Source organism: Podarcis tiliguerta (assembly GCF_965153285.1).
Source record: "Podarcis tiliguerta genome assembly, chromosome: 8".
Lineage (NCBI taxonomy): Eukaryota > Metazoa > Chordata > Lepidosauria > Squamata > Lacertidae > Podarcis > Podarcis tiliguerta.
In genome coordinates, this window is record NC_139541.1 from 78,680,818 (window position 1) to 78,704,978 (window position 24,161).

The following is a 24,161-nucleotide window of genomic DNA, read 5'->3' on the forward strand; positions in this document are numbered from 1 at the left end:
AAGTCCTAGGCTCTGTGGTTTAACCCACAGCGCCACCCGCATCCCTTAGTCTGCCTACCCATGCAAGTCTAAACAAAGAGATTTCCTAAGCCTCAGGGTGGTGGAAGAGAAAGTTCTCTAACTTACAGGGACTCAGTTTCACACAAATTCAAGGGGCTCAATTTGGGTTCGTAAAACAGCAGAAGGAGAAGGAGAAATTGCTCCACCTCAACGACTACAGCTATGATCTTTGCACAGTATTTTGAAGTTTTCAGAGCATGTAATGTAAACCATCTTCTGCAAGCCAGTGTAGCGTAGTGGTTCGTGTGTCAGACTAGGACCTGGGAGACCAGGGTTCGAATCCCCACTCAGCCATGAAGCTCCTTGGGTGACCTTGGACCAGTCACTGCCTTTCGGCCTCACCTACCTCACAGGGTTGTTGTGATGATTAAATAAGGACGGGGAGAACTACATTTGCCACCTTGAACTGCTTGGAGAACGAAGTGGGATAGAAATGAAATAATTAAGACATTAGTGCATCCTCCCTTATTGTTTTAGACACCTCCGGATGAAAACGTACCTGTTTCAGCCAGCCTATCTCGATTCATTATTTAGTTGCCTGTATTTGTTGCCTATATTTGTTTTAAAGGGGATCCGGGTGGCGCTGTGGGTTAAACCACTGAGCCTAGGACTTGCCGATCAGAAGGTTGGTGGTTCGAGTCCCCACAACGGGGTGAGCTTCCGTTGCTTGGTCCCTGCTCCTGCCAACATAGCAGTTCAAAAGCACAAAGTGCAAGTAGATAAATAGGTACTGCTCCGGCGGGAAGGTAAACAGTGTTTCCGTGCGCTGCTCTGGTTCGTCAGAAGCAGCTTAGTCAGGCTGGCCACATGACCCGGAAGCTGTACGCCGGCTCCCTCGACCAATAACGCAAGATGAGCGCTGCAACCCCAGAGTCGGTTACGACTGGACCTAATTGTCAGAGGTCCCTTTACCTTAATAACAGATAAAGCCAAGATCCACAGCCCGTTCCCAAACAACTGCAGTGGTACCTTGGTTCTCAAACAACTTGGAACCCAAACACTGCAAACCTGGGAGTGAGTGTTCCGGTTTGCGAACTTTTTTTGGATGCCGAACTTGCTCCGTATTGAGTGATACCCTTCCGTTTTGAGTGTTAAGCTTCTGTTTTGAGTGTTACACCGAGGTCTGTTTTCGCTATTTCTTTTGCGTTTTAGTTTTTGAGGCCTTTTTCTTTTGTTTTTGTGACTGTGTGGAACCCAGTTCAGCTACTGATTGATTGATTGATTGTGTGACTGCAGTACATTGCTTATTGCTTTCATTTTATGGATCAATGGTCTCGTTAGATAGTAAAATTCAGGCTGAATTGCTGTTTTTGGGGTTGTTTTTAAAAGTTTGGAACGGATTAATCCATTTCCATTACTTTCTATAGGAAAGTGTGCTTTGGTTTTGGAACGGACTTCCGGAATGGATTAAGTTTGAGAACCAAGGTACCACTGTATAGTTAAGGGATACCAAACTTGTGATCCACATCCTTCATTCAGGAGTCCTGCATCATGTCTGTGGCTGAAGGCTGGAGAGAACACATCTGTCTTGTTCAATATTTGTATTGATTTTTAAATTGTATTTTAATTGCTGCTTTTATTTCTTACAGATTGCATTCTATTGTATTGTGATGTGGATTCAACGGAATCCAAATTGGAATACAATGAATACAACCTATGAGAAACAAAATAAAAGAAGCAGTGAAAAGAAGATTAAGGATCATACTGCAGTAGACGCAACGGGAGCTCACCCCGTCGCAGGGATTCGAACCGCCGACCTTCTGATCGGCAAGTCCTAGGCTCTGTGGTTTAACCCCCAGCGCCACCCGCATCCCTATCTGTTATTAGTGTGCCTCTTAAGAGAGCTTTTTGGTGGAGCGATGTGTACATTTTCCCCCTATATAAAATGCGCTAAACGCTTTGCTGGTTTTTTTTGCTTCTTTGTTTTGCAATCGCTCCCCAAGCTAACTGAAGCGAGAGACTCACTCAGCCTTAACTGACAGCGAGGAGGAGAGGGCACCCAGGGCGGAAGGCCTAGGGGTGCTATGGAGAACATCCATGAACTTCAGCACCCACTTCTGGCAAAGTCCCCTGGGAGAGCCACCCTCCGGGGCGGAATGCTGAGTCGGGTCGCCCCCCAGGACCACTCTGGACTGCTGTCCCATCACATGCCCCCTAACCTCTCCTGGCTCCAGCCTGGACCCCACATCCTTGCCAGTCAACTCCTGGACCCTAGCAGCCTGCAGAGGACAGTCGAGCCCTTCTGCACCCCGGAACCGACCCTGTACCCCGAGCTGTGGAAATCCAGCAACCCCCAAGGCTGGAAGAAGAAAGATTATATCGAAACCGCCTTTGGAGACAGCAAGGAGGCCGGGGAGTTGCCCAGGAAGGTGCCTCTCGAAAAGGACATCCACACCGTCTGCTACGAAGTGGGCGACACAGAGTCTCCGGACCTGGAGGTAAGGGCTGGGGCTCGAGGGGGGCTTGGCCGAGGGGACTCAAACGCAGGCAGCTTGTGGCTCACCTCTTGAGGAAGGAGGTGTCAGACCCGGTCCTGAACTGCCACTACTGTCAGTAGCAAACGGCACAAATTGTTTTTTAAAAAAATAATATTTATTAGAAATTTTATAGTTACAGAAAGAAAAAAAGAGAAAAAAACAATAAAGAATTTAACAAACAATGCATCAAAAATAAAAACAAAAACAAAAAACAATACATCAAAACAACAAGAAAAACAAAAACATTTAAAAACTCATCCAATTTCCATATCTTTACCTTTCATTTACTTGTTTCATCGACCTCCTCACACCTCCCTTTTTTGTATTCTAGTTCAATTTAGCTATTTCAGCAAATCCTTTCCATCTTTCTCAATCTTTTTTTTTTTGTTCTATAATTTATCATAACACAATCTAACTTTAAATTTTCCACTTTATCCCATTAACAATCAGTTTTTGCTTAATTCTTTATAACATTTCTGCTAAAACCATATAACTTCATTCCAGCATTCTTCTAACATTCATTAATTTTGCAGTATTTCTGTAAATATACTTTAATTTTTTCCCAATCTTCTTCCACCGACTCTTCTCCCTGGTCTCGGATTCTGCCAGTCATTTCCGCCAGTTCCATGTAGTCCATCAGCTTCATCTGCCATTCTTCCCGGTTGGGTAGATATTGTGTCTTCCAATACTTTGCGATAAGTATTCTTGCTGCTGTTGTGGCGTACATAAAAAAAGTTCTATCCTTCTTTGGCACCAATTGGCCGACCATGCCCAGGAGAAAGGCCTCTGGTTTCTTCAGGAGCAAAAGGCACAAATTGTACCGTGGCCAATTGGCATAGCTGTCAGCTTTTCCCTTTTCTTGCGAGGAATCTTATTCGGAATAAGGGAATTTCCCTTTTTTAAAAAAGGGAAACGTTGACAGCTATGCCAATCGGATGCCCCAATGGAAAGCCCAAGTAATAATAATAATAATAATAATAATAATAATAATAATTTTTATTTATACCCCGCCCTCCCCAGCCAAGGCCGGGCTCAGAGCGGCTTACAAGCAATAATAAAAACAAGCGGAATGATTACAACTTAAAAACAAAATTAAAATGCAACACTAAAATATTGAAACATTAAAATATTAAAATGTAGCCTCATCTCAGGAGGAGAAGGAAAGGAAAAAAGAAAGAGAGGGAGGGAATCAAATAATAATAATAATAATAATAATAATAATAACAACAACAACAACATATTCAAATCAACCATATGTACAATTCTATATACCTTAACACCCCTCCCTCCACAAGTTTTATTTAACTTTTAACATTTTAATTGCCCCAAACTGTTCAAACCTACCCAAATAATTCAATATCCTCTCAAACCAATCCTCCTCCTCCTCAGTGACCTTAAACCCTTTGACTAAAAATGGAAGTTTTATCCAAATGAGAACAAAACAGAACGTAAACTTTCAGGAAACAGACAGACAGATGGGCAATAGGAGAAGCAAAAAAATAATTTCAGGAGCATATTGCTAAAACATGAAGGCTACATTCAGGCGACATTTTATTCTGTCTTCCTGATACTCCCTTACCTGTACAGTAGATTTTTGCATTACATGTCTGTTGACCTTTGCTGTCATGTTTTGCTAAGCCTACTGGGGCGAACAAAATTTAGCCTGACGTGGCAGTATACAGGTTCAAAGACCCAACAGGTACTGTATTGCAAACGGAATATTAGAAATTGGGGCAGAAATGCTAGCATTATAACCAGCAAAACTAATTTTGGAAAATATTTAAGTGCATCAGAAACAGCAAACCAGCTAGGAAGGGAAGTTGGACCATTAGACGAGAAGTAAAGGTGTGAAAGCAGGATAAGGAGATTACAGGAGAGCTGAATGAATTCTCTGTGTCTTGCTATGGAAGATTTAGGTCAGATACCTGTGCCTGGACTGATTTTTTTCCCCTGAGTCTGAAGAACTGAGGAAAATAGCGGTGACAAGAAATGCCATTCTAGGCTTTAACTGACAAGTTAAAAAATAAACAAATCAACAGGTGTGAATGGTGTCCGCCCGAGAGGTTGTGAAGAGCTGAAATGCAAAATTGCGGATCTCCGAAAGGGGAATATTTGACTTGCCATTAAAACCAACCCCATTCCTTCAGTGCACCCTTTTACTCTCTCCTAAATATAGGTCCTGGGATGCGGGTGGCGCTGTGGTTTAAACCACAGAGCCCAGGACTTGCTGATCAGAAGGTCGGCGGTTCGAATCCCTGCGACGGGGTGAGCTCCCGTTGCTCGGTCCCTGCTCCTGCTAACCTAGCAGTTCGAAAGCATGTCAAAGTGCAGAGTAGATAAATAGGTACCGCTCCGGTGGGAAGGTAAACGGCGTTTCCGTGCGCTGCTCTGGTTCGCCAGAAGCGGCTTAGTCATGCTGGCCACATGACCTGGAAGCTGTACGCCGGCTCCCTCGGCCAATAAAGCGAGATGAGCGCCGCAACCCCAGAGTCGGTCACGACTGGACCTAATGGTCAGGGGTGCCTTTACCTTTACCTTAAATATGGGTCCTATTGCATTTCATATAGTGAGAGGGAGAAAAAACCCTCTGTCCATTCTCTGCACACCAAGCATGATTTTAGTAGCCAGTCCAGAAGCAGAGAGCCAGAGCAGGATGTTATGAGCAGGCGTGGAACAAATGCATCCATTTGGATCAGCAACTGGTTAACAGGGAGCATAGAGTAGGAATAAATGGACAGTTACCTCAATGGAGGAGTGTAGAATACCTTTAGATTGGTATTGGGACTTTTTCATAAACCATCTAGAGCTAGGAGTGGCCGTTTTTGCTGATGGCGAGAAAATACTGTATTTTTCACTCTATAAGACACACCGGACCATAAGACACACCTAGTTTTTGGAGGAGGAAAACAAGAAAAAAATATTCTGAATCCCAGAAGCCAGAGCAGCAAGAGAGATCGCTGCGCAGCAAAAGCAGAAATACCTCTTGCTGTTCTGGCTTCTGGGATAGCTGCGCAGCCTGCATTCGCCCCATAAGACGCACACACATTTCCCCTTACTTTTTAGGAGGGAAAAAGTGAGTCTTATAGAGCAAAAAATACGGTAGTTCGGAGTCATTAAAACGAAAGGGATTGCAGACGGCTATAGAAAGGATCTCTCCAAACTGAGCGAACGGGCAGTAAAATGGCAAATGCGACACGGCGAGTCAAACAAGCTGGATTCTTTGTTTGTTGGCAGGCAACGATAAGCAGTTACGTCGAGCAGCATTAAACCATTGAGAAGTTTAAAAGGTTAGAAAGTCGTTAGAAAGGAATTGAAACCCTATAAAGACCAAAATAACACACACACAAAAGGCACCAGACTTGCAGGTGCTGATCCTGTGGCTGCAATCGCAATTCAGTGTAAAGTGTTGCACATATATATATTGGGGCTATCATCTATCTATCTAATCTTAATTTCACATATCTTAATCTTAATTTCACATATACGCTCATGGCTTCTGAACTGGCAATGCCTGACCTGGGGTTCTGGTGGATGACTTGTTGAAGATGTCGGCTCAGTTCTCAGCAGCTGTGAAAGAGATTAATACCACACTAGGGATCATTAGGAAAGGAATTGAAAACAAAACTGCTGCAACCGCGATGCCATTGAACAGATCTATGGTGCGGCTCCGTTTGGAATACTGTGTCGCCTGACCTCGGAAAGGGCATTGCAGAGCTGGGAAAGGCTCAGAAAATGATCAAAAGGAGGGAGCGAGTCCTCTAGGAGGAAAGTTTGCAGCATTCGGGACTTTTTAGCGTAGAGAAAAAGTGAGCTAGAGGGGACAGGACGGGAGTTTATAAGATGATGGAGGAAGCGAATGCAGAAAAGCCTTTTCTCCCTCTCTCATAACACCAGAATTCGTGGACATCCCATGAAACTGAAGTAGTAGTAGTAGTAGTAGAGTTGTACCTCAGGTTAAGAACTTAATTCGTTCCGGAGGTCCATTCTTAACCTGAAACTGTTCTTATCCTGAAGCACCACTCTAGCTAATGGGACCTCCTGCTGCCGCTGCGCCATTTCTGTTCTCATCCTGAGGTAAAGTTCTTAACCCGAAGTACTATTTCTGGCTTAGCGGAGTCTGTAACCTGAACCGTCTGTAACCCGAGGTACCACTGTAGTAATATATTATTTATACCCCGCCCATCTGGCTGGGTTTCCACAACCACTCCGGGCGGCTCCTAACAGAATATTAAAAACACAATAAAACATCAAACATTAAAACTTCCCTAAACAGGGTTGCCTTCAGATGTCTTCGAAAAGTCAGGTAGTTGTTTATTTCCTTGACATCTGACGGGAGGCGTTCCACAGGGCGGGTGCCACCACTGAGAAGGCCCTCTGCCTGGTTCCCTGTAACTTGGCTTCTCACAGTGAGGGAACTGCCAGAAGGCCCTCGGCGCTGGACCTCAGTGTCCGGGCAGAACAATGGGGGTGGAGACGCTCCTTCAGGTATACTGGGCCGAGGCCATTTAGGGCTTTCAACACTTTGAATTGTGCTCGGGTGGACAAAACAAAGCACACCCTTACAGAGCACATAAACTATAGAACTCCCTCCCACTAGAGACAGCCTCATGGAGGCTAAGCAACATCTATGAACCACACTGCGTGGCCTCAACAGTTGGAAGCAGCAATGGTTCTGACTACCCGTTGCTGGGAATGGCAGGAGGGGAGAGTGTAGTTGCTCGCAGGCTTCCCAGAAGAGGTGTCTGGTTGGCCACTGTGAGAGCAGGATCGGCCACTCATCGGATCCAGCTGGGCTCTTCTCCTATTATTGGCGTTCTTTCGCCAGACCTAAGAATGAACGAAGCCAACGCTTGCTCTCCCCTTCCCTCCCTAGAATGACTCCTCAAGCGACAGCGATACTGAGAGTGAGAGCAGCTTTTCCATGCTGCTGCCGCAAGATTACCTAGGCCTGGCGGTCTTCTCCATGCTGTGCTGCTTCTGGCCACTGGGCATCGCTGCTTTCTACCTGTCCCAAAAGGTGGGTGTCGCTGAGCAGGGAAAAGCTCGCAAAGGGGGCAGGTTTAGGATAGATGCTATACTGGAGTGGGTGAAGTGAATGAAGTTGGCTGCATCAATGCAATCAATGCATAAAAAAAAAAAAGCCAATGCAATTCTGGGCTGCATCAATAGGAGTATAGCATCTAGATCAAGGGAAGTAATAGTGCCACTGTATTCTGCTCTGGTCAGACCTCACCTGGAGTACTGTGTCCAGTTCTGGGCACCACAGTTCAAGAAGGACACTGACAAACTGGAACGTGTCCAGAGGAGGGCAACCAAAAAGGTCAAAGGCCTGGAAACGATGCCTTATGAGGAACGGCTAAGGGAGCTGGGCACGTTTAGCCTGGAGAAGAGGCAGTTAAGGGGTGATATGGTAGCCATGTTCAAATATATAAAAGGATGTCACATAGAGGAGGGAGAAAGGTTGTTTTCTGCTGCTCCAGAGAAGCGGACACGGAGCAATGGATCCAAACTACAAGAAAGAAGATTCCACCTAAACATTAGGAAGAACTTCCTGACAGTAAGAGCTGTTCGAGAGTGGAATTTGCGGCCAAGGAGTGTGGTGGAGTCTCCTTCTTTGGAGGTCTTTAAGCAGAGGCTTGACAACCATATGTCAGGAGTGCTCTGATGGTGTTTCCTGCTTGGCAGGGGGTTGGACTCGATGGCCCTTGTGGTCTCTTCCAACTCTATGATTCTAAGTTTATATATAGCTGATGGACAAAAAGTTCTTTAGCATCTTAACCTGTCTCCTCTTTTCTCTCCAATTCTTTTTCTTCTCCTTTTTCTTTATCCCTTCCTCTTTCTTTTCCCTCTTCTCTCTCTCTCTCTCTCTTTGCCTCTGGATTAATGTTTTAGTTCGGACAAAAGAAAGCATTTGACAATACTCTTTGCATTTTTCTTTATAAACCTTAAAAAAATTTATTAGATGGAGAACAGGGCTGGTTGCAAGCTGCAGAAATCAACTTGCCACCCAACACTTGGTTTGAGAGATGTCATTTGTCTAAGGCAGGGGTCAGCAAACTTTTTCAGCAAGGGGCCACTCCACTGTCCCTCAGACCTTGCGGAAGGCCGGAGTATTTTGGGGGCGGGGCGGGGGGGGGGATGAACAAATTCCAATGCTCCACAAATAACCCAGAGATGCATTTTAAATAAAAGGGCACATTCTACTCATGAAAAAACACGCTGATTCCTGGACCGTCCGCAGGCCGGATTTAGAAGGCAATTGAGCCAGATCTGGCCCTTGGGCCTTAGTTTTCCTACCCATGGTCTTGTTGGGATACTGCCAGGGAAACAAAGGCCATCATGCCTCCACGTCGATTCCGGACGATCCATCGATCTCCCGTAGATACAGTATCAGTCAATTAGCGACACGAACCTCAGAAATAGCTTGCCACATTCCAGAGCTCGTGCACACCCTTTCAGCAGAGTTCGCACAACGAAAGATGCACTCAGGAGAGCATTATTCACAACTTTATTCAGCGTTGGTCAGAACAAAGGAAAAACATGACTGCCTGTCTGTGTGTCCAGGCACAGAGAGAAAAACAACAGCTATATACAAAACAGAAACATCCTGTGAACAGGAAATGCGCAGGCTGTGACACAAACAACCTGCTCCCTTTTTAAGGTGGAACGGAAATATCCTAACAGGTCTAAGGTCACAGAATTGAACAACAGCAAGGAAGGGGTGTGTTGGGAATGGGAGATGGCATCTTTTCCACAAGGAGCCGAGACACAGCAGTCAAGAGCAGGGGTCAGCAAACTTGCCATGCCTCGGGCTGGTGTCTCCAGTGCCAATCACACCACAGGCTGGAGGGAGGGGGATAGCGTGTCCATAAGCATGCGCACACGCTATTTCCGGTGCACTTCTGGGTCTGAGGAGCACCAGAAATAGCTTGTGCGCATGTGCACGGGCCTCCTCCGACCCGGATGTGCACCAGAAATAACGCGCATGCGCTCAAGCTATTTCCGGTGCTCCTCCGACCCAGAAGTGGGCAGCCACGCAGCGTAGCGCCGGTAAGAGTGGACGGCGGCAGTGGGGATCGCTGCGAGCCGGATAAACGAGTCCCTCAGGCCTTATCCAGTCCATGGGCCTTAGTTTGGGGACCCCTGGTCAAGAGCCTGCAGAGTCTGTGCATGCCATTTGATGCATCATGTATCCCAGGCCACGTCAGCTGAAAACAATAGCTACAGCCATTGCCAAGTTCTAGGCTCAGGAGCTTGAGCCCGTGCACCTACCTTTCCTGACGTTAAATCCGCTGCCTTTTCTCCCCAGACCAACAAGGCGTCCGCCAAGGGCGACTACCCGGGAGCGTGGACAGCCTCTCGCCAAACCTTCGCCTTGGCTGTCTTGTCCATCATCCTCGGCATCTGCACCTACATCGGAGCGGTGGTGGCGCTCATCGCTTACCTGTCCAACAAGGCCCCGACCTAGGTCTTCCTGCCCCACCGAAGCCACGCCCTCGCCCCCCCTCCGCTCTAGTTGGGAGTTGGAAAGGCGTGTGCCGACATGACGGGGCGAGCACCGGTTTCCTGACGTTGATTTCGTGAACCAACCAACCAACCCACCCCAGCAAAAGGTGTGTGTGGAAGAACTCCACCCTTTCAACTCTCAACTCAGCAAGCCCTGGGAGCAAAGAGGATATACGGTTGCAAGAAGCAGGAAACCCAGGCTGGGAAACAGGGTCCCTCCTGGCATCAGGAGTGATGGACGGGCAGCAGCTATCGAAGCAACATCCCTGCCAGTTTGGGGAGAAACCAGCCCCATCGCTGGAGAAGAGGAGACAGGCCCGTTCACCCAGACTGGGACAGAATTTGGGGAGGGGATTTGAGCTTCTGCTTCCAGGAAACGGGAGGCGAGGGGATTAGGTTACCTACGGACAATGGGGCACCTCTCTCTCATACCCACGCCCACCCAGGCTTCCCTTAGCTGGCTGTGTCTCTTGGTCACTTCTCCTTTTCTACAGAGGCCCTGGCCTCCACACCCAAAGGTCATGCTCTCCTTACCCCGCCCTCAATAAACTGCCAAGGCACCTCTGCCTCGTGAGCCACCCGTACGACTCGTACGCCATCTATATCGCAGCAGCGCCGATACATCTTGCCCGCGAAAGGAGCCGCGGGGTGCCAAGGCGACTACCCGCCTTGGGCGGCATGACCCATAAGGCAGTGGGTCAACCAGGAAGCGGGAGGGAGGGAAGAGTTTAACTGGCCTGCCAAGGTCCGCCCCTACCCTCCAAGTCCTGCGCCGTTCTCTGCCACGGGCGTGGAGAAGCCTTGCCAGGCCAAGGGCCGCATTTCCTCCTGAGTAGCCTTCCGAAGTCCGCATTCCAGCAGGGGAGGGGCCAAAGGCAAAAGTGGGCGGGGCAACACATAACTTTCACCGTTTGTACACTAGACTTTCTACATACATGCACATGTATGCGCACACACACCCTATACAGGCAGGCAAGCATCATTATTAAAATGCAAGGACACATTCCACCCAGGCAAATGATCTCAAGGAACGGAGCAGTGCCTAGGAGGGGCATACCTTCGGGAAGAGCTGTTGGGGGCCAGACGAGAGAGGGCCAGAGGGCCTCACTGTCACCCCAGGGTTGTGGAGATTCCCCACAACCAGCAGCGCCTCTTGGTTCCCAGCCCTGAGGCCCGCCTGCTCTTGCAGATGGGCTCCAGCTCTTTAAATACGAAACACGGTGTCAGAAGTGGAGGGTCAGAAGCAATTTTTGCCGCAAGGGCAAGAAGCCCTGACTATAGGCTGGTGAGCCGGTCATCCCTCATATACGCCACAGGAGGGATAGGGAACCTGCAGCCCTCTAGGAGCTCTCGGACTCCCAACTCCCATCATCCCTGATTGTTGGTCTTGCTGGTTGGGGCTAATGGGAGCGGCAGTCCAAGGCACACAGACATCCCCCTTCTCTTCACTACAAGGACCTATTCTGGCCTCACTCGGGCCATTCATATGTGCAAAAAAGAAATGAAAACCAAAAACCGCGGCAATTAGCAATGGGGGCAAAAGGAAACCTCCAGCTGCAGAGGCAGTCTACCTCTGCATATCAGGAGGACGAAAGGACCTTCACGCTTTGCCTGCAGGGCTTCCTGGAGGGTGCCCCTGGCTGTCCACTGTTGGAAACAAGACACTGGGCTACATGCCACCCAGCAAGGCTAGTCTTTGGGATCAGGTGGTAAAGCACTCAAGGTCTGGGGGAGAAAGGAGATGAAATACAGTGGTGCCTCGCAAGACGAAAAGAATCCGTTCCGCGAGTCTCTTCGTCTAGTGGTTTTTTCGTCTTGCGAAGCAAGCCCATTAGCGGATTAGCGCTATTAGCGGTTTAGCGGCTATTAGCGGCTATTAAAGGCTTAAGGGATTAGATGCTAAAAGGCTATTAGCAGCTTAGCGCCTTAGAAAAAGGGGGTGGGGAGCGAAAAAAAACCCTCAAGAATCGCAAGACATTTTTGTCTTGCAAAGCAAGCCCATAGAGAAATTCGTCTTGTGAAGCACCTCTGAAAACGGAAAACCCTTTCGTCTAGCGGGTTTTCCGTCTTGCGAGGCATTCGTCTTGCGGGGCACCACTGTATACACACCCCTCGGCATGTCCTCAAATGCTACAGCAGCCTTCTCTAACCTGGTGGCAACCACCAGATGTTTCCGACCAGGCAGGTTGATGAAGGCCGAGATACAGTCTGGAAAGAGCTTCGGCCTCCTCTTGGCCTGCAGAACGGGGTGGGGGTGCTGTTTTTGTGCGTCTCCCCTTTCCTGTCCTTTCTCTCCCGCCCCTCCATCCATTACGTTCCCTCCCTCTTCTTGTTCTCTCTCGCTGTCCCCCAAAGCGCCCATGAATTATTGAGTGTGCTTGGTGCGCCATCACATATTTATGCGCGGTCCCTGGCCTGCTTCTTTCTAAAGCATTAACCATCATCTCGAGCTCAGCTCAGGTGGAAGAAAAAAAAAAAGAATTGAGCTCAGACGGTCTGGGGCCCTACTCTGGCGCATGTTGTTAAATGTCAGGAGCAGAGATTTCGTAGGAAGAGCACACGGCCTAGCAGACTCAGGCAGCTCAGCCAACTGTCGGGGGTGATGGGAATTGTGATCTCGCAACATCTAGAAGGCCACAGGCACCCCATATCTCTGTTGTTGGCATCCGTCTGTCTCAAGAGACAATGGAGTGCGCCTCCAGCGATGAAGTCAACCAGCACTGAAATAACCTCCATGGGGTGCAAGCCTGCGCAGTATGCATGGAGGTCCTGGGCTGCCCAGACGACAACCCCCCCCCCTCTCAGCCTCGCAAGACATTTGGCACCAGCTGGGCTGGAGGAGTTGCCGGAAGGAGGCAAATGAGGGAGGGAGGGGGTGTGCATCTTGATTTTTGGATCGGCTACAGGCCATTATTGACAGCCAGATGCAGAGCTGCAAATGGCTCACCTCGTCCCCGCAGATCTGTATCCGCAGCAATGGGGTAGCTGAGTTGCGGCTGGGGCCCATTGGGACAGATAGGGCAGAAGGAAGGGAGCCTAACAGTAGGGGGCGCCAGAGGACAATGACCTGCAGAGCCAACTAATCCTCAGTTTGCCCTTCTACCTTCTATGTTCTAACCAGCAGCAACACCGAGACTGAGGAGGAGGGAGCAGGGTTGCCATATTTCAACAAGTGAGAATCCGGACACAAAATTTGTTGAGCTTTTTTATTGATGCTCCCTTAGGTTCCCCTCCCTTGCTTCTTGGCACAGAAGCAAAGCATGCTGCCACCTGCTGCCCTCAGCGCTGCTGAGGCACCTAGAGGCACTTGTTCCTTATCCTCGTCTGTTGACACAGATATACTGCATCTGTACATGGAGGTTCCAATCAGCTATTCTGACCAGATTCCTGACGTCCAGGTGTGGCTGTTGCCTCTTATGACATCAAAACAGCGCTCCCGTTGAAGGGGTCTTCCCACTGTCAGAGGCAGCGTGTCTCTGTATGCCAGCTGCTTTTGTAGTGATCAGCATTCCCACGGGCATCTGGGTGGCTTCTGTGAGAACAGGACGCAGGATTCAATGGGCCTTTGGCCTCATCCAGCAGGGCTTTTCTTTTGGGGAAACACAAGCTTTGCAGAAACACACAAAAACATACAGTGGTGCCCCGCAAGACGAATGCCTCGCAAGACGGAAAACCCGCTAGACGAAAGGGTTTTCCGTTTTGGAGGTGCTTCGCAGGACGAATTTCCCTATGGGCTTGCTTCGCAAGACGAAAATGTCTTGCGATTCCTGGGGGGTTTTTTTTGCTCTCCACCCCCTTTTTCTAAGGCACTAAGCTGCTAATAGCCTTTTAGCAGCTAATCCGCTAAGCCTTTAATAGCCGCTAATAGCCGCTAAACCGCTAATAGCGCTAATCCGCTAATGGGGTTGCTTCGCAAGACGAAAAAACCGCTAGACGAAGAGACTCACGGAACGGATTCTTTTCGTCTTGCGAGGCACCACTGTATTTAGGGGGGGAAATTGAAGTGGGGTGGAAGGAGAGGCAAAACAGCTCAATGGAGACAGAGCGTGCTCAGCGGCAGCAGAATTATGATTGCGGAAGGGCAGAAACTTGCTGGTAGGGGGAACGGAATGGAGTATCCTGAAGGAAGGTCAGCTAGCTAGCTAGCCGACCGGCACAAACGCTGCAACATTTTGATGCAAACCCCACTAGTTATGAGCATCTGCTATTGAATTTCTCTCTAAATGCCACTTAAAGCCAGCACCCCATCATCTTTTTGCCAGTGAATTTCCCCTAGCTAACTTCCCCTTGGGCCCATGAACCCCAACTGCTCACTCCGGGGCTAGAAACGTGACTGCTTTGGTAAAAGGAAAGCTAGGGTTCTCTGAAAACGGCCGGGTGCCCGATTCTGGGCCTGTGTAACCAAGATTGCAGGAGGTAAAAAATATACATTTACTGCTCGGATCCTCCGCTGGACCCCCAAATCACTCGGGCACTCAGGAGTTCGCCCTCAGCAGAGGCTGCAAGGGGGGGGGCCCTGCCCCCTTGCAACGCTGGCATCTCTGGGAGACAGAACCACCGTGGGCTGGCACAGTCGATGGTCTGACTCAAAGCATGCGGCAGATTTGAAAGAGAGTGGGTGGAATTTATCGCTCGCAGCCTCTTCCCCGCTCCAGAGGTCAGGAGGAGCCGAGCGAGCGGCAACAAGCCTCTAGGCTGGATCGCAGGGTGGCAAGCCAAGGTCCATTTTTGTGAAGGGGGGGGAGGCAGCAGCCGTGGCTGTGGCCGGGCAAGACCGGAGGTGGTTCCGGTTGCTCTTGCATTTTCTGCCTAATGAAGAAGAGGCAGATCAGAAGGCATCGAAACCCAAGAGCGCGAGGGAGCCTTTGGGGGGGTGGGGGAAAGAGAAGAAACCGATTCAGACGAAGGCTGCCTAATTGAAAAGAGAGCAAAGGAGGATGTGTGTCTGGCCTCCATTGCCTCTCTCCAAACGGAGGAAGCCTGAGTGACAGCGCTCTCACTTTGATCCCCTCCATCTGTCACACACAGACACACACCCCTCCACACCTGCCCCATGGAGCCTGCAAATTAAAATCTCAGTGTTGTTTTCCCCAAGGAGGCCGCGGTGGGGCAGAAAGAGTGGGAAATAATACATAGCGCAGCCTTGATTGAATATTCATTGCGGAGAGCAGGAGGCAGAGAGTGCAGCGGTTGGGAACACTCTTGCTTTGTACCGGGGAAAGGGGAGATGAGGTCGCCCCGTCCTTTAAGGAGGAGGAGGAGATGGAGAAGGAGGAAGAGGAGGAGTTGGTGGTTGAGGGTGTTTAGGCCAGGGGGGGAGAAACACGAGGAGGTTGCTTGCGCATGCATGCGTGGTGATACTATCTTGCCCTTTCAAAGCCAGCGGGGATTTTTCCAGAGGGACAGCTGGTTTAAATAAGGAAACGATGAAGACCTCAGAAAGCACCGGTGGGGGAAATATAAAAAAGATCATTTCATCAACTCAATTAGGCTCATTAATCAAAGCGGGCCGTTTGCCTCTTCCCAGGGCAGCTGGTGAAGGTTAAGAGAGCGGCTGGATCTCTGGAAGGAGGGAAGAGTTTGGGGAGAGAGACTAGGGAGGGGGGTAGCAGGCTTTGCCAGGAACTTAACCCAAGGACAGCCCCATCGTTCGTCATTTACAGTGACCTGATGGAGATGGATGATACGGCTTAGCAACCACACTGTGGGAGCTGCCTCCTGAAGCACAGGAGCCAACACCTCACACGATGCGAGTACAAGTTGGTTGGCTCTGTTCCACAGGCACATAACTGGGAAACCAATCTATATTGCTGAACAGCCCAAATCCTCCTCTTAAAAAAAAAAAGAGGGGGCAGGTTTCTAGTCCTCATTGATAATACATGCAGTGTGTGTGTGTGTGTGTGTGTGTGTGTGTGTGTGTGTGTGTAGGTAAAGGGACCCCTGACCATTAGGTCCAGTCGTGGCCGAGTCTGGGGTTGCGGCACTCATCTTGCTTTATTGGCTGAGGAAGCCGGCGTACAGCTTCCGGGTCATGTGGCCAGCATGACTAAGCCGCTTCTGCCGAACCAGAGCAGCGCACGGAAATGCCGTTTACCTTCCTGCCAGAGCGGTACCTATTTATCTACTTGCACTTTGACGTGCTTTCAAACTGCTAGGTTGGCAGCAGCAGGGACCGAGCAACGGGAGCGCACCCCGTCGAGGGGATTCGAACCGCCGACCTTCTGATCGGCAAGTCCTAGGCTCTGTGGTTTAACCCACAGCGCCACCCGCATTCCTACGTATACACACATATGATGAGATGCAAACGCTAATGCTAAGGTTGCAAACAGAGTTTTCAGCTCACCAGGGCATTTCGAAGGGATGGGTTGGGAGGGAGAGGTCAAACCCCACCCTGAAATTTCCCTAAGCCACCCTACTTTTTCCCGTTAATTGCTTTTCCTTCTTGCCCTTCTGTGTTCTGCAGCTCCCCCTGCTTCTCTCGCCAGTTGTCTGAAGGGAAGGATGAGGGAGAGGAACTTGAGGTGGCCAACAGTGGGATCTGTCCCTTCCCCAGGAAACCAGATTTGGCTGTCCAGTAAATCTGCAAAATATCCACACACAAACCCAGCTCCAAAGTTCAGGAGCCAGCAACACGGGACTCTGTTCTCCTAAGAATGTGCTGTAACCTTGCAATCTCTCTGCAAGGACAAAGTGGGGGTGATTAAAAGACTAAGTGCCATATTAAAATGGTGATTAAGCAGTATCTGCCAGCTCTGGGAGAAAAGGTCGGCTGGGTTCACTCCAATAAAGAACGCTTCTGTGCCCCAAGATTTGGGAACAACCCTTTGAGGGCAGGAAGGCTATCGAACCGCAATGCAAGTCTCTCTTTACTTTTGCAGCGCCGATCTGAGCCCAGGATACCCCTTGGAAGGGGGCAGGAGGCCTTTCCCAAACCAGACCCTGCTCCCTGACCTTAACCAACACGTCGCTGCGTTCCGAGGCAGAGGAACGCAATGAAGAAGTATCTGCCAAGCTCAGATTTGGCAGGGGCTGCACTCTCCCCACCGGCGGCTGCCAAACCGCAAAATTAAAAACAAGCAGGGAAGTTCCGCAGAATATTAATGAGCACGGGGACAGCGCGGAGCTCCACGTCTCCATCATATGCCAAGTCCAAGGCATGTATGAGAATGGCAAGGGGTGGGTGCATCTCGTGTATGGGGCAGGGGTGGGGCAGCCAAGGCAGGCTGTCCCCATGGATTACGCAGCGGGAGCAGCAAGGGTGTGCCAGGATCCGACGGAGAACGGTGGAGGCAAATCCAGGCATTGTCTCACGCACAGACACCATCCCAGTCTGGATGGGAGCAATGAAATCCGGAGACCGCAAGGCTTGGGCAATGACGGAGGTGCACAGAGTGCTTGAAAGATGGTTGCAATGAAGGGGTTCTATCCCCAAACCTCAAGGGCCTTATGCAGGGAAGCAGAAGGTGGTTTTCAGAAGCACGGCTGCCTCCAGATAGTCATCATGGCTAGAAGCCATCGGTGGCAATTCCTTTCTCCACCCAAGGCCCCAATTGCTCATCCCAGCTGTTGCACTTTGAAAGCAGCTAGGCTACGTTTCCCCATTTTCAGCGCCATTCGGATTATTATGAATTAAGAATGATGCTCACGGCAGCACACACGCCTCGCCCCAATTTTATCACTGACCACAAATGATATAGCGACACGGTTGGCGCTGTGGGTTAAACCACATAGCCTAGGACTTGCCAATTGGAAGGTCGGCGGTTCGAATCCCCGCGACGGAGTGAGCTCCCGTTGCTCAGTCCCTGCTCCTGCCAACCTAGCAGTTTGAAAGCACGTCAAAGTGCTGGTAGATAAATAGGTACCACTCCAGTGGAAAGGTAAACGGTGTTTCTGTGCGCTGCTCTGGTTCGCCAGAAGCGGCTTAGTCATGCTGGCCACATGACCCGGAAGCTGTACGCCGGCTCTCTCAGCCAATAAAGTGAGATGAGCGCCGCAACCCCAGAGTCGTTCGCAACTGGACCTAATGGTCAGGGGTCCCTTTACCTTTACCTTACAAATGATATAGTCCAGTTTCCCACATTCGGGGAAACTGCAGGGGTCAGCACACCTGGAGTGCAAAGGGCGAGCCTCGCTCTGGGAAAATGCTGGGCAGGCGAGGCAGAGAAAGTGCGCAACCGTGAGCTTGGTGGCTGAGTGGGGATTCGAACCAGAGTCCGATGCTCTATCCACTGCTCGTCCCTGGCTCAAAAGGGAATGCTCGAGCTTGGTCAGTACAGCACGAGGCTCTTAATCTCAGGGTCACGGGTTCGAGCCCCACGTTGGGCAAAATATTCCTGTCTCTGTGTTGCAGGGGGTTGGACTAGATGACCCCCTGTGGTCCCTTCCAACTTTTCTATGAACTGCTTGAGGGAAACATCAGACAGCAGGCAACACAGGTGCCTGCAGATTTCAAACAGGAGAGGTTTTTCTCCGCTGCTTCATTAGGTTAGGTAAAGACAGTTTATAGCACAGTCAGGGGGGGAACAAAAGAAAAGGAAAACATGTTCTTTAATGTCCACACAGACACAAAAAAAACTATTTTAGGCAAAGCGGAGAGCAGAGGATCCAAAAGGAAGAACTTGGCTTCACAACTAGGCCAGGCTGAGAGACAGCCACCTCGCAATCTGTGCGGAAACAATGTCATTCATTGGGGAGTGTGGGGGGGAGACACGTGTGAGAGAGCTGGAAGCCCATGTGCTTGGGGAGGGCACATATGGAGCGCCACAGCGCACAGCCCGTGGCAATGAAGGCCCAGCTTTTTCAGGATGCTGCCATCTTAACCCACAGCCCGTTCCACAATCTCTGTTAACGGCAGCCTGATCAAACGGCAGCTCTCCTTTCGGAGCAAAGGATGCTCAAGAATGAAGGCTGGAGGTGCGTGGGGAGGCGCACTGATCCAGCCAACGCCATGTAGCGTCCTTTTTAAGCGGTCAAGTCTCTGCTCCGTTCCACTTGGGGGTTGAAGAGTCACCACTTGGAGTATTTCCTGTGAGCCGAATCGCGATAGAACTGGAAGATGGCGTCAGAAGCTAGCTGGGAAGCGGCAATGCATTTCTGGAGCTGTGGAGAGGAAGAGAGGTGGTTATGCTGGAAGGGGAAGGGGTCCCTACAGATCTGGAGGAGGAGAAAAGGGTCCTCCCCTCAAAAAAAGCCATAGTAGCACACTCAAGGGCATTGCTGAAGGTGGCATATGGTGGAGATTTTGGCAGACAGTTCTCCTCTGCGAGGGAACCTGTAGTCCGTTTCAGCTTCCCCAGCTACTACGATTTTGGTTCACCCTTGGAATCGGCCATCGCCACCATCGTGAGTTTGTGTATGGGCAGCTTTTCCATGGCAGAACCGTGCTCAAAACGGCTCGCAAGAACGTACAACACAAGGTACGGCAACATTTCAAGACGATGCGTTAACAGCTATGAAACAAAACGCCACACTGGTAGGCCAAAGAGACATCTCAAGTTAACAGGTGCTGAAATAATGCCTGACGATAAATTACAAAGCACCTAAACAGCAGCAAAAACAATCCCTGCCCGTCTCCCAGACGTGTGTGTGTGTGTGTGTGTGTGTGTGGCAGGCCAGGTGAGTGGCAGTGCTTGCCCTTGATGGTTCCAGCAAACTCTCCCCTGCAGCAATGCACCAGAGCCCCATGTTCCTTATTACTTATGATTTGACTTCTTACTCAAAGGTTTCCAAGCGTTTTGTGCCCATTTAAAAACATGCATCTTAAAAAGCAGTGACATCACCTTGCCAACAAAGGTCCGTATAGTTAAAGCTACGGTTTCCCCAGTAGTGATGTATGGAAGTGAGAGCTGGACCATAAAGAAGGCTGATCGCCGAAGAATGGATGCTTTTGAATTATGGTGCTGGAGGAGACTCTTGAGAGTCCCATGGACTGCAAGAAGATCAAACCTCTCCATTCTGAAGGAAATCAGCCCTGAGTGCCCACTGGAAGGACAGATCCTGAAGCTGAGGCTCCAAGACTTTGGCCACCTCATGAGAAGAGAAGACTCCCTGGAAAAGACCCTGATGTTGGGAAAGATGGAGGGCACAAGGAGAAGGGGACGACAGAGGACGAGATGGTTGGACAGTGTTTTCTCGAAGCTACCAGCATGAGTTTGACCAAACTGCGGGAGGCAGTGGAAGAAAGGAGCGCCTGGCATTCTCTGGTCCAGGGGGTCACAAAGAGTCGGACACAACTAAACAACTAAACAAAAGCTCCAGGCTGGGCTGGGCTCCCTCAGTCCAGGCAGAGTCTTGACACCTGTGCATGCTGTTTTTCTGCCTACCTCCTGCTCTGCAGCGATGGGAACTGGTCCTGGGCAGCCTGCAGGGCCCAGCTCCCGACAGAATGAATCCAAGCCTGCTCTTGCAAAGCCCACCACTGGCTTCCCGCAGCCGGCTTGCCAATTCCAGCCCCAGGCAGATGGAAAGCAAACCAAGGGTAGACGGGAAAGGAAGAGAACAAAAGTTACGCCGAGAAGAAAGCGAGGGTTTTTTTTTTTATATGGGGGAGAAAGGGTGCAGAGAGAGAATGAGAGGAAGGATCTCAGTAGGGAGACGAAAGGCAGGGAGCTATCAAAGGGCTGAGCAACAAAAGGCCTTTCCCTGGGGGCAGGGGAGAGAGAAGAAGAAATCAGATGCAAGGAAGGAAAAAATCCTGCCTCGCTACCCGTCTCCCGCCAGCTCCCTGAGGCCAATTAAACCTCAGCGCTGCTTCGCCGACCCCCCCAGCAACCTCTGTGAAGAATGGGGGGGCGGTCAAAAGCCGCCGCCGCCACGCTCCCCACCGACGTTCCTTGCGTCTTAATTAGTCCATTTATATGCGAGGGGGAAAGTGTCCAAACCTCAAAACACACAAAAACAAGGATAGAGATCTCAGCTCCCTCTCTTCCCCGACTTGACATGGCAGACAAGCTGCCTGCCAGGACTGTCAGGTCCCTCGCGAGGACTTCCCAACTCAATTACCAGCCCTGGCACACATGTGGCAGGCCCAGGGTGGCAGCGGCAGCGGCTCCTGCGTCGGCGTCTTAACCCGCGTGTCGGCAAAGGCGTGCGCTGGGAGGCGGCTGCATCTGGGAAGTGATTTACGGACACGGCGAGATGGAACGTAGACAAACGGCTACAAATAAGGGAACCGGCTCGGCCCTCCCGCTCAATACGACTTCGCATCAATCTTCCGGCGCGTTCCGCAAGCGGGCACACGCTCGCCACACGGAGCGCAGCGCCGGGAGAGGGAAGTAAGCGCGCCCTCCGGCTCTTTCCCCTGAAGCGTCTCGGCTGCCACGGTAACGCACAGGGGCAGGCCTCAAAGTGCCAGGAAGGCCTCTCTGAGGAGGGAGAGGCGAAGGATTCGCAAAGAAGCCTCTGTCCCCCCCCCCCCCAAATTCGTTTTGCTTCTTTCGCCCACTATGCATGGCACCCATTTTGACGCTGTGGAGTGATCCACGCCGAAGCCTTAACGTACGTCCAGCGCTGGTTGTAAAAGCACAAGAACTTCTCCAGAGGAATCCCCGAAGCTGTAGTTTCCCCCTCACACAGCTGTAAAACCATGTCTGGTGTGCTTTAAGCAATGGAGTGGAAACCATCAGCCATGATGGCTACGCTGTGCCTCCACGGTCAGAGGCAGCAATACCAGCTGCCGAAAACCACAGGAGGGGGAAAGAAGAAGAAGAAGAGGAAGAGTTTGGATTTGATATCCCGCCTTTCACTCCCTTTAAGGAGTCTCAAAGCGGCTCACATTCTCCTTTCCCTTCCTCCCCCACAACAAACACCTCTGTGAGGTGAGTGGGGCTGAGAGACTGTGACTGGCCCAAGGTCACCCAGCAGCTGCATGTGGAGGAGCGGAGACGCGAACCCGGTTACCCAGATTACAAGTCCACCGCTCTTAACCACTACACCAGACCACAAGTCTGCTCTTGAGGTCGGGTCCCACTTACGGGTTTCCCACGGGCATCTGGTTGGCCACTGGGAGAAGAGGGCGCAGGATTAGGTGGGCCTTTAGCCTGATCCAGCAGAGAGCCAGTGTGGTGTAGTGGTTAAGACTTGTAAGCTGGTGAACCAGGATAAAGCAGGATATCAAATCCAAACTCCCATTCTTCTTCTTCTTCTTCTTCTTCTTCTTCTTCTTCTTCTTCTTTGAAAGAGGAGTGACAAGTTAAACTGCTTGAATATATGGAACTAGCGAATATGACAGGAAAGATCAGGGATAGATCAACCCAAAAGTTTAAAAAGGAATGGGAGATTTATAGGCAATATTTAAAAGAACATTGTCCCCATATTAAAACTTTAGAATGCAGCCAATCAGAAGCTGTGGAAGTTGTGTCGGACGTTCGGGTTCCAAAGAACGTACGCAAACTGGGACACTCCCTTCTGGGTTTGCGGCATTTGGGAGCCAAAACGTTCGACTCGCAAGGCGTTCAGGATCCAAGGTACAACTGTGTAGTGACTTGAGGGACAGGGAGGGCCCTCTGGCCCATGGCTTGAATGTGGCCCTCCAAGCCTCACCAGCTGACCTATGGGACTGTGCCCAAGCCGTACCCCATCTCCCTGAGCACCCCTCCTGCGAGCCCTTCTGCAACCCTTTACAAGCCTGGCAGGAAGGTGGAATTGAACTGTGGAAGGTGGAATTGAATCCAAACTCTTCTTCTTCTTCTTCTTCTTCTGTGCCAAGCCGCCCGAATCCCATGTCAAGGAAACCCGAATAACGTGACTCGTCCTCACTCTCATTTTCTGCCACAGTTTCCACAATTCTGTGTGATTTCTTCCTGCTTCTGCTCAGTGCCTGGATGCTGAAGCCCTGTTTCCCACTGGCATCCATAGCTGGAAATCTCAAGACATTGGCCCACATACTTTCAAGCCTATCTTCCCAACGGCAAGGAATAGAAACTTCCTTATTTCTTCCCCCGCAATGTGAAGGGAGGGCTCAATTCGGCGAAGGTGGAAGAGTGGGGGGAAATGGGGGAAGGGTCCTTTATAAAGAAGCGGGGAAGGGGGAACCTTTCACACTATGCCAGGAGTCGGCAACGTGCGGCCCATGGGCTGGATGCGGCCCACGAAGACTGTTTTACCGAACCACAAGCCGCCCACAAACCGAGCCGCCCACTTGGCAAGTCCCCCCTGCACTGCGCTAAAGCAGTGCAGCACGGAGACTCATTGAGTGGTGCCGAAAATGGCATCTGCGCCCGTGCAGATACCAGAAATCACATCTGCACATGTCCAGATGCTGAAAATAGCTTCTGTGCAGGTGCGATTTTTGGCGTCTGGGCATGCGCAGAAGCAATTTCCAGCGCCACGGACATGCGCAGACGCGATCTCCGGCATTGCACTGCACCAGTCCAGCCCATGGATGATCTCCGTGGGAGTGATCCAGCCCATGGCTGGTAAAGCTTGCCAACCCCTGCACTAGGCAATACAAGATGTGCCTTCCGACCTCTGCCCTCAGCACCCAAGATTACCTCTCTCTTCCCACTCAGCTGCTGTGCTCCTTCCAGGAGCTGGTCTAAATCCAGACAGGTGTAGCCGGACAGGCCTCCAGGTAGGTCAAGCGGCCTGCTAGCCAGCTGAAACTGGAGGACTGAGAGAAAGCTGTGCTGAAAACGGGGGTCCCCGTGAGCTTGTCCCCCTCCAATTATGGGGGGGGGCAGATTTTCCTTAGCAGGGGGGAGAACATAGTGGAAGAGAGGGGCAGGCCACAGAGGTTAGCTGATAGGCAGAGGGCAAAGGTGAAAAAGCAAGATAGGAGACAGAGACGGAAACACAGACACCAAGTGATGAAGAGTTTTATTAAAGCATGATGGAGGAGAGTGCTTAAGGCAAAGGGTGATGCAATCAGAGCAACAGGAGATGAAAAATTGAACCTTCCAGGCCACCCAACTGATGCTCTTGGACCTCTGTTCCGCCACCCGAAATCTAGCTATTGTGCCGTTTGTTAAAATGCAATGAAATTTGATGGAAATCTGCCACAGCATCGTTATCAGGAGAGTTCAAAGGGGTTGTTTTAATTTCCTCCCTGGCCTTCTTCCGCTGGACTGACAGGCATCTCTGAGCTGAGCGTTCTGAAGCACCCAAGTCTCAGCGGGTGGA

General features: G+C 50.5%; 2 protein-coding genes across 3 annotated transcripts in view; one reads left to right on the plus strand and one right to left on the minus strand.

The window, feature by feature from the left end:
- Positions 1 to 10,623, plus strand: part of TMEM91 (transmembrane protein 91) — a 38,571-nt gene extending 27,948 nt beyond the window's left edge. For both annotated transcript variants that reach the window (XM_083456099.1, XM_083456098.1), the window contains 3 exons: positions 2,004 to 2,498; positions 7,411 to 7,554; positions 9,847 to 10,623. In XM_083456099.1, coding sequence (XP_083312225.1) covers positions 2,085 to 2,498; positions 7,411 to 7,554; positions 9,847 to 10,005 — 717 coding nt within the window. In that variant the 5' untranslated portion in view covers positions 2,004 to 2,084 and the 3' untranslated portion in view covers positions 10,006 to 10,623. The remainder of the gene's footprint in view (positions 1 to 2,003; positions 2,499 to 7,410; positions 7,555 to 9,846) is intronic.
- A 7,949-nt stretch (positions 10,624 to 18,572) lies between these two features.
- The window catches only part of EXOSC5 (exosome component 5), a 40,290-nt gene continuing 34,701 nt past the window's right edge, over positions 18,573 to 24,161 (minus strand). Inside the window, exon 6 of the mRNA XM_083455934.1 lies at positions 18,573 to 19,142. Within this exon, the coding sequence (XP_083312060.1) occupies positions 19,050 to 19,142 (93 nt within the window). The 3' untranslated portion in view covers positions 18,573 to 19,049. The remainder of the gene's footprint in view (positions 19,143 to 24,161) is intronic.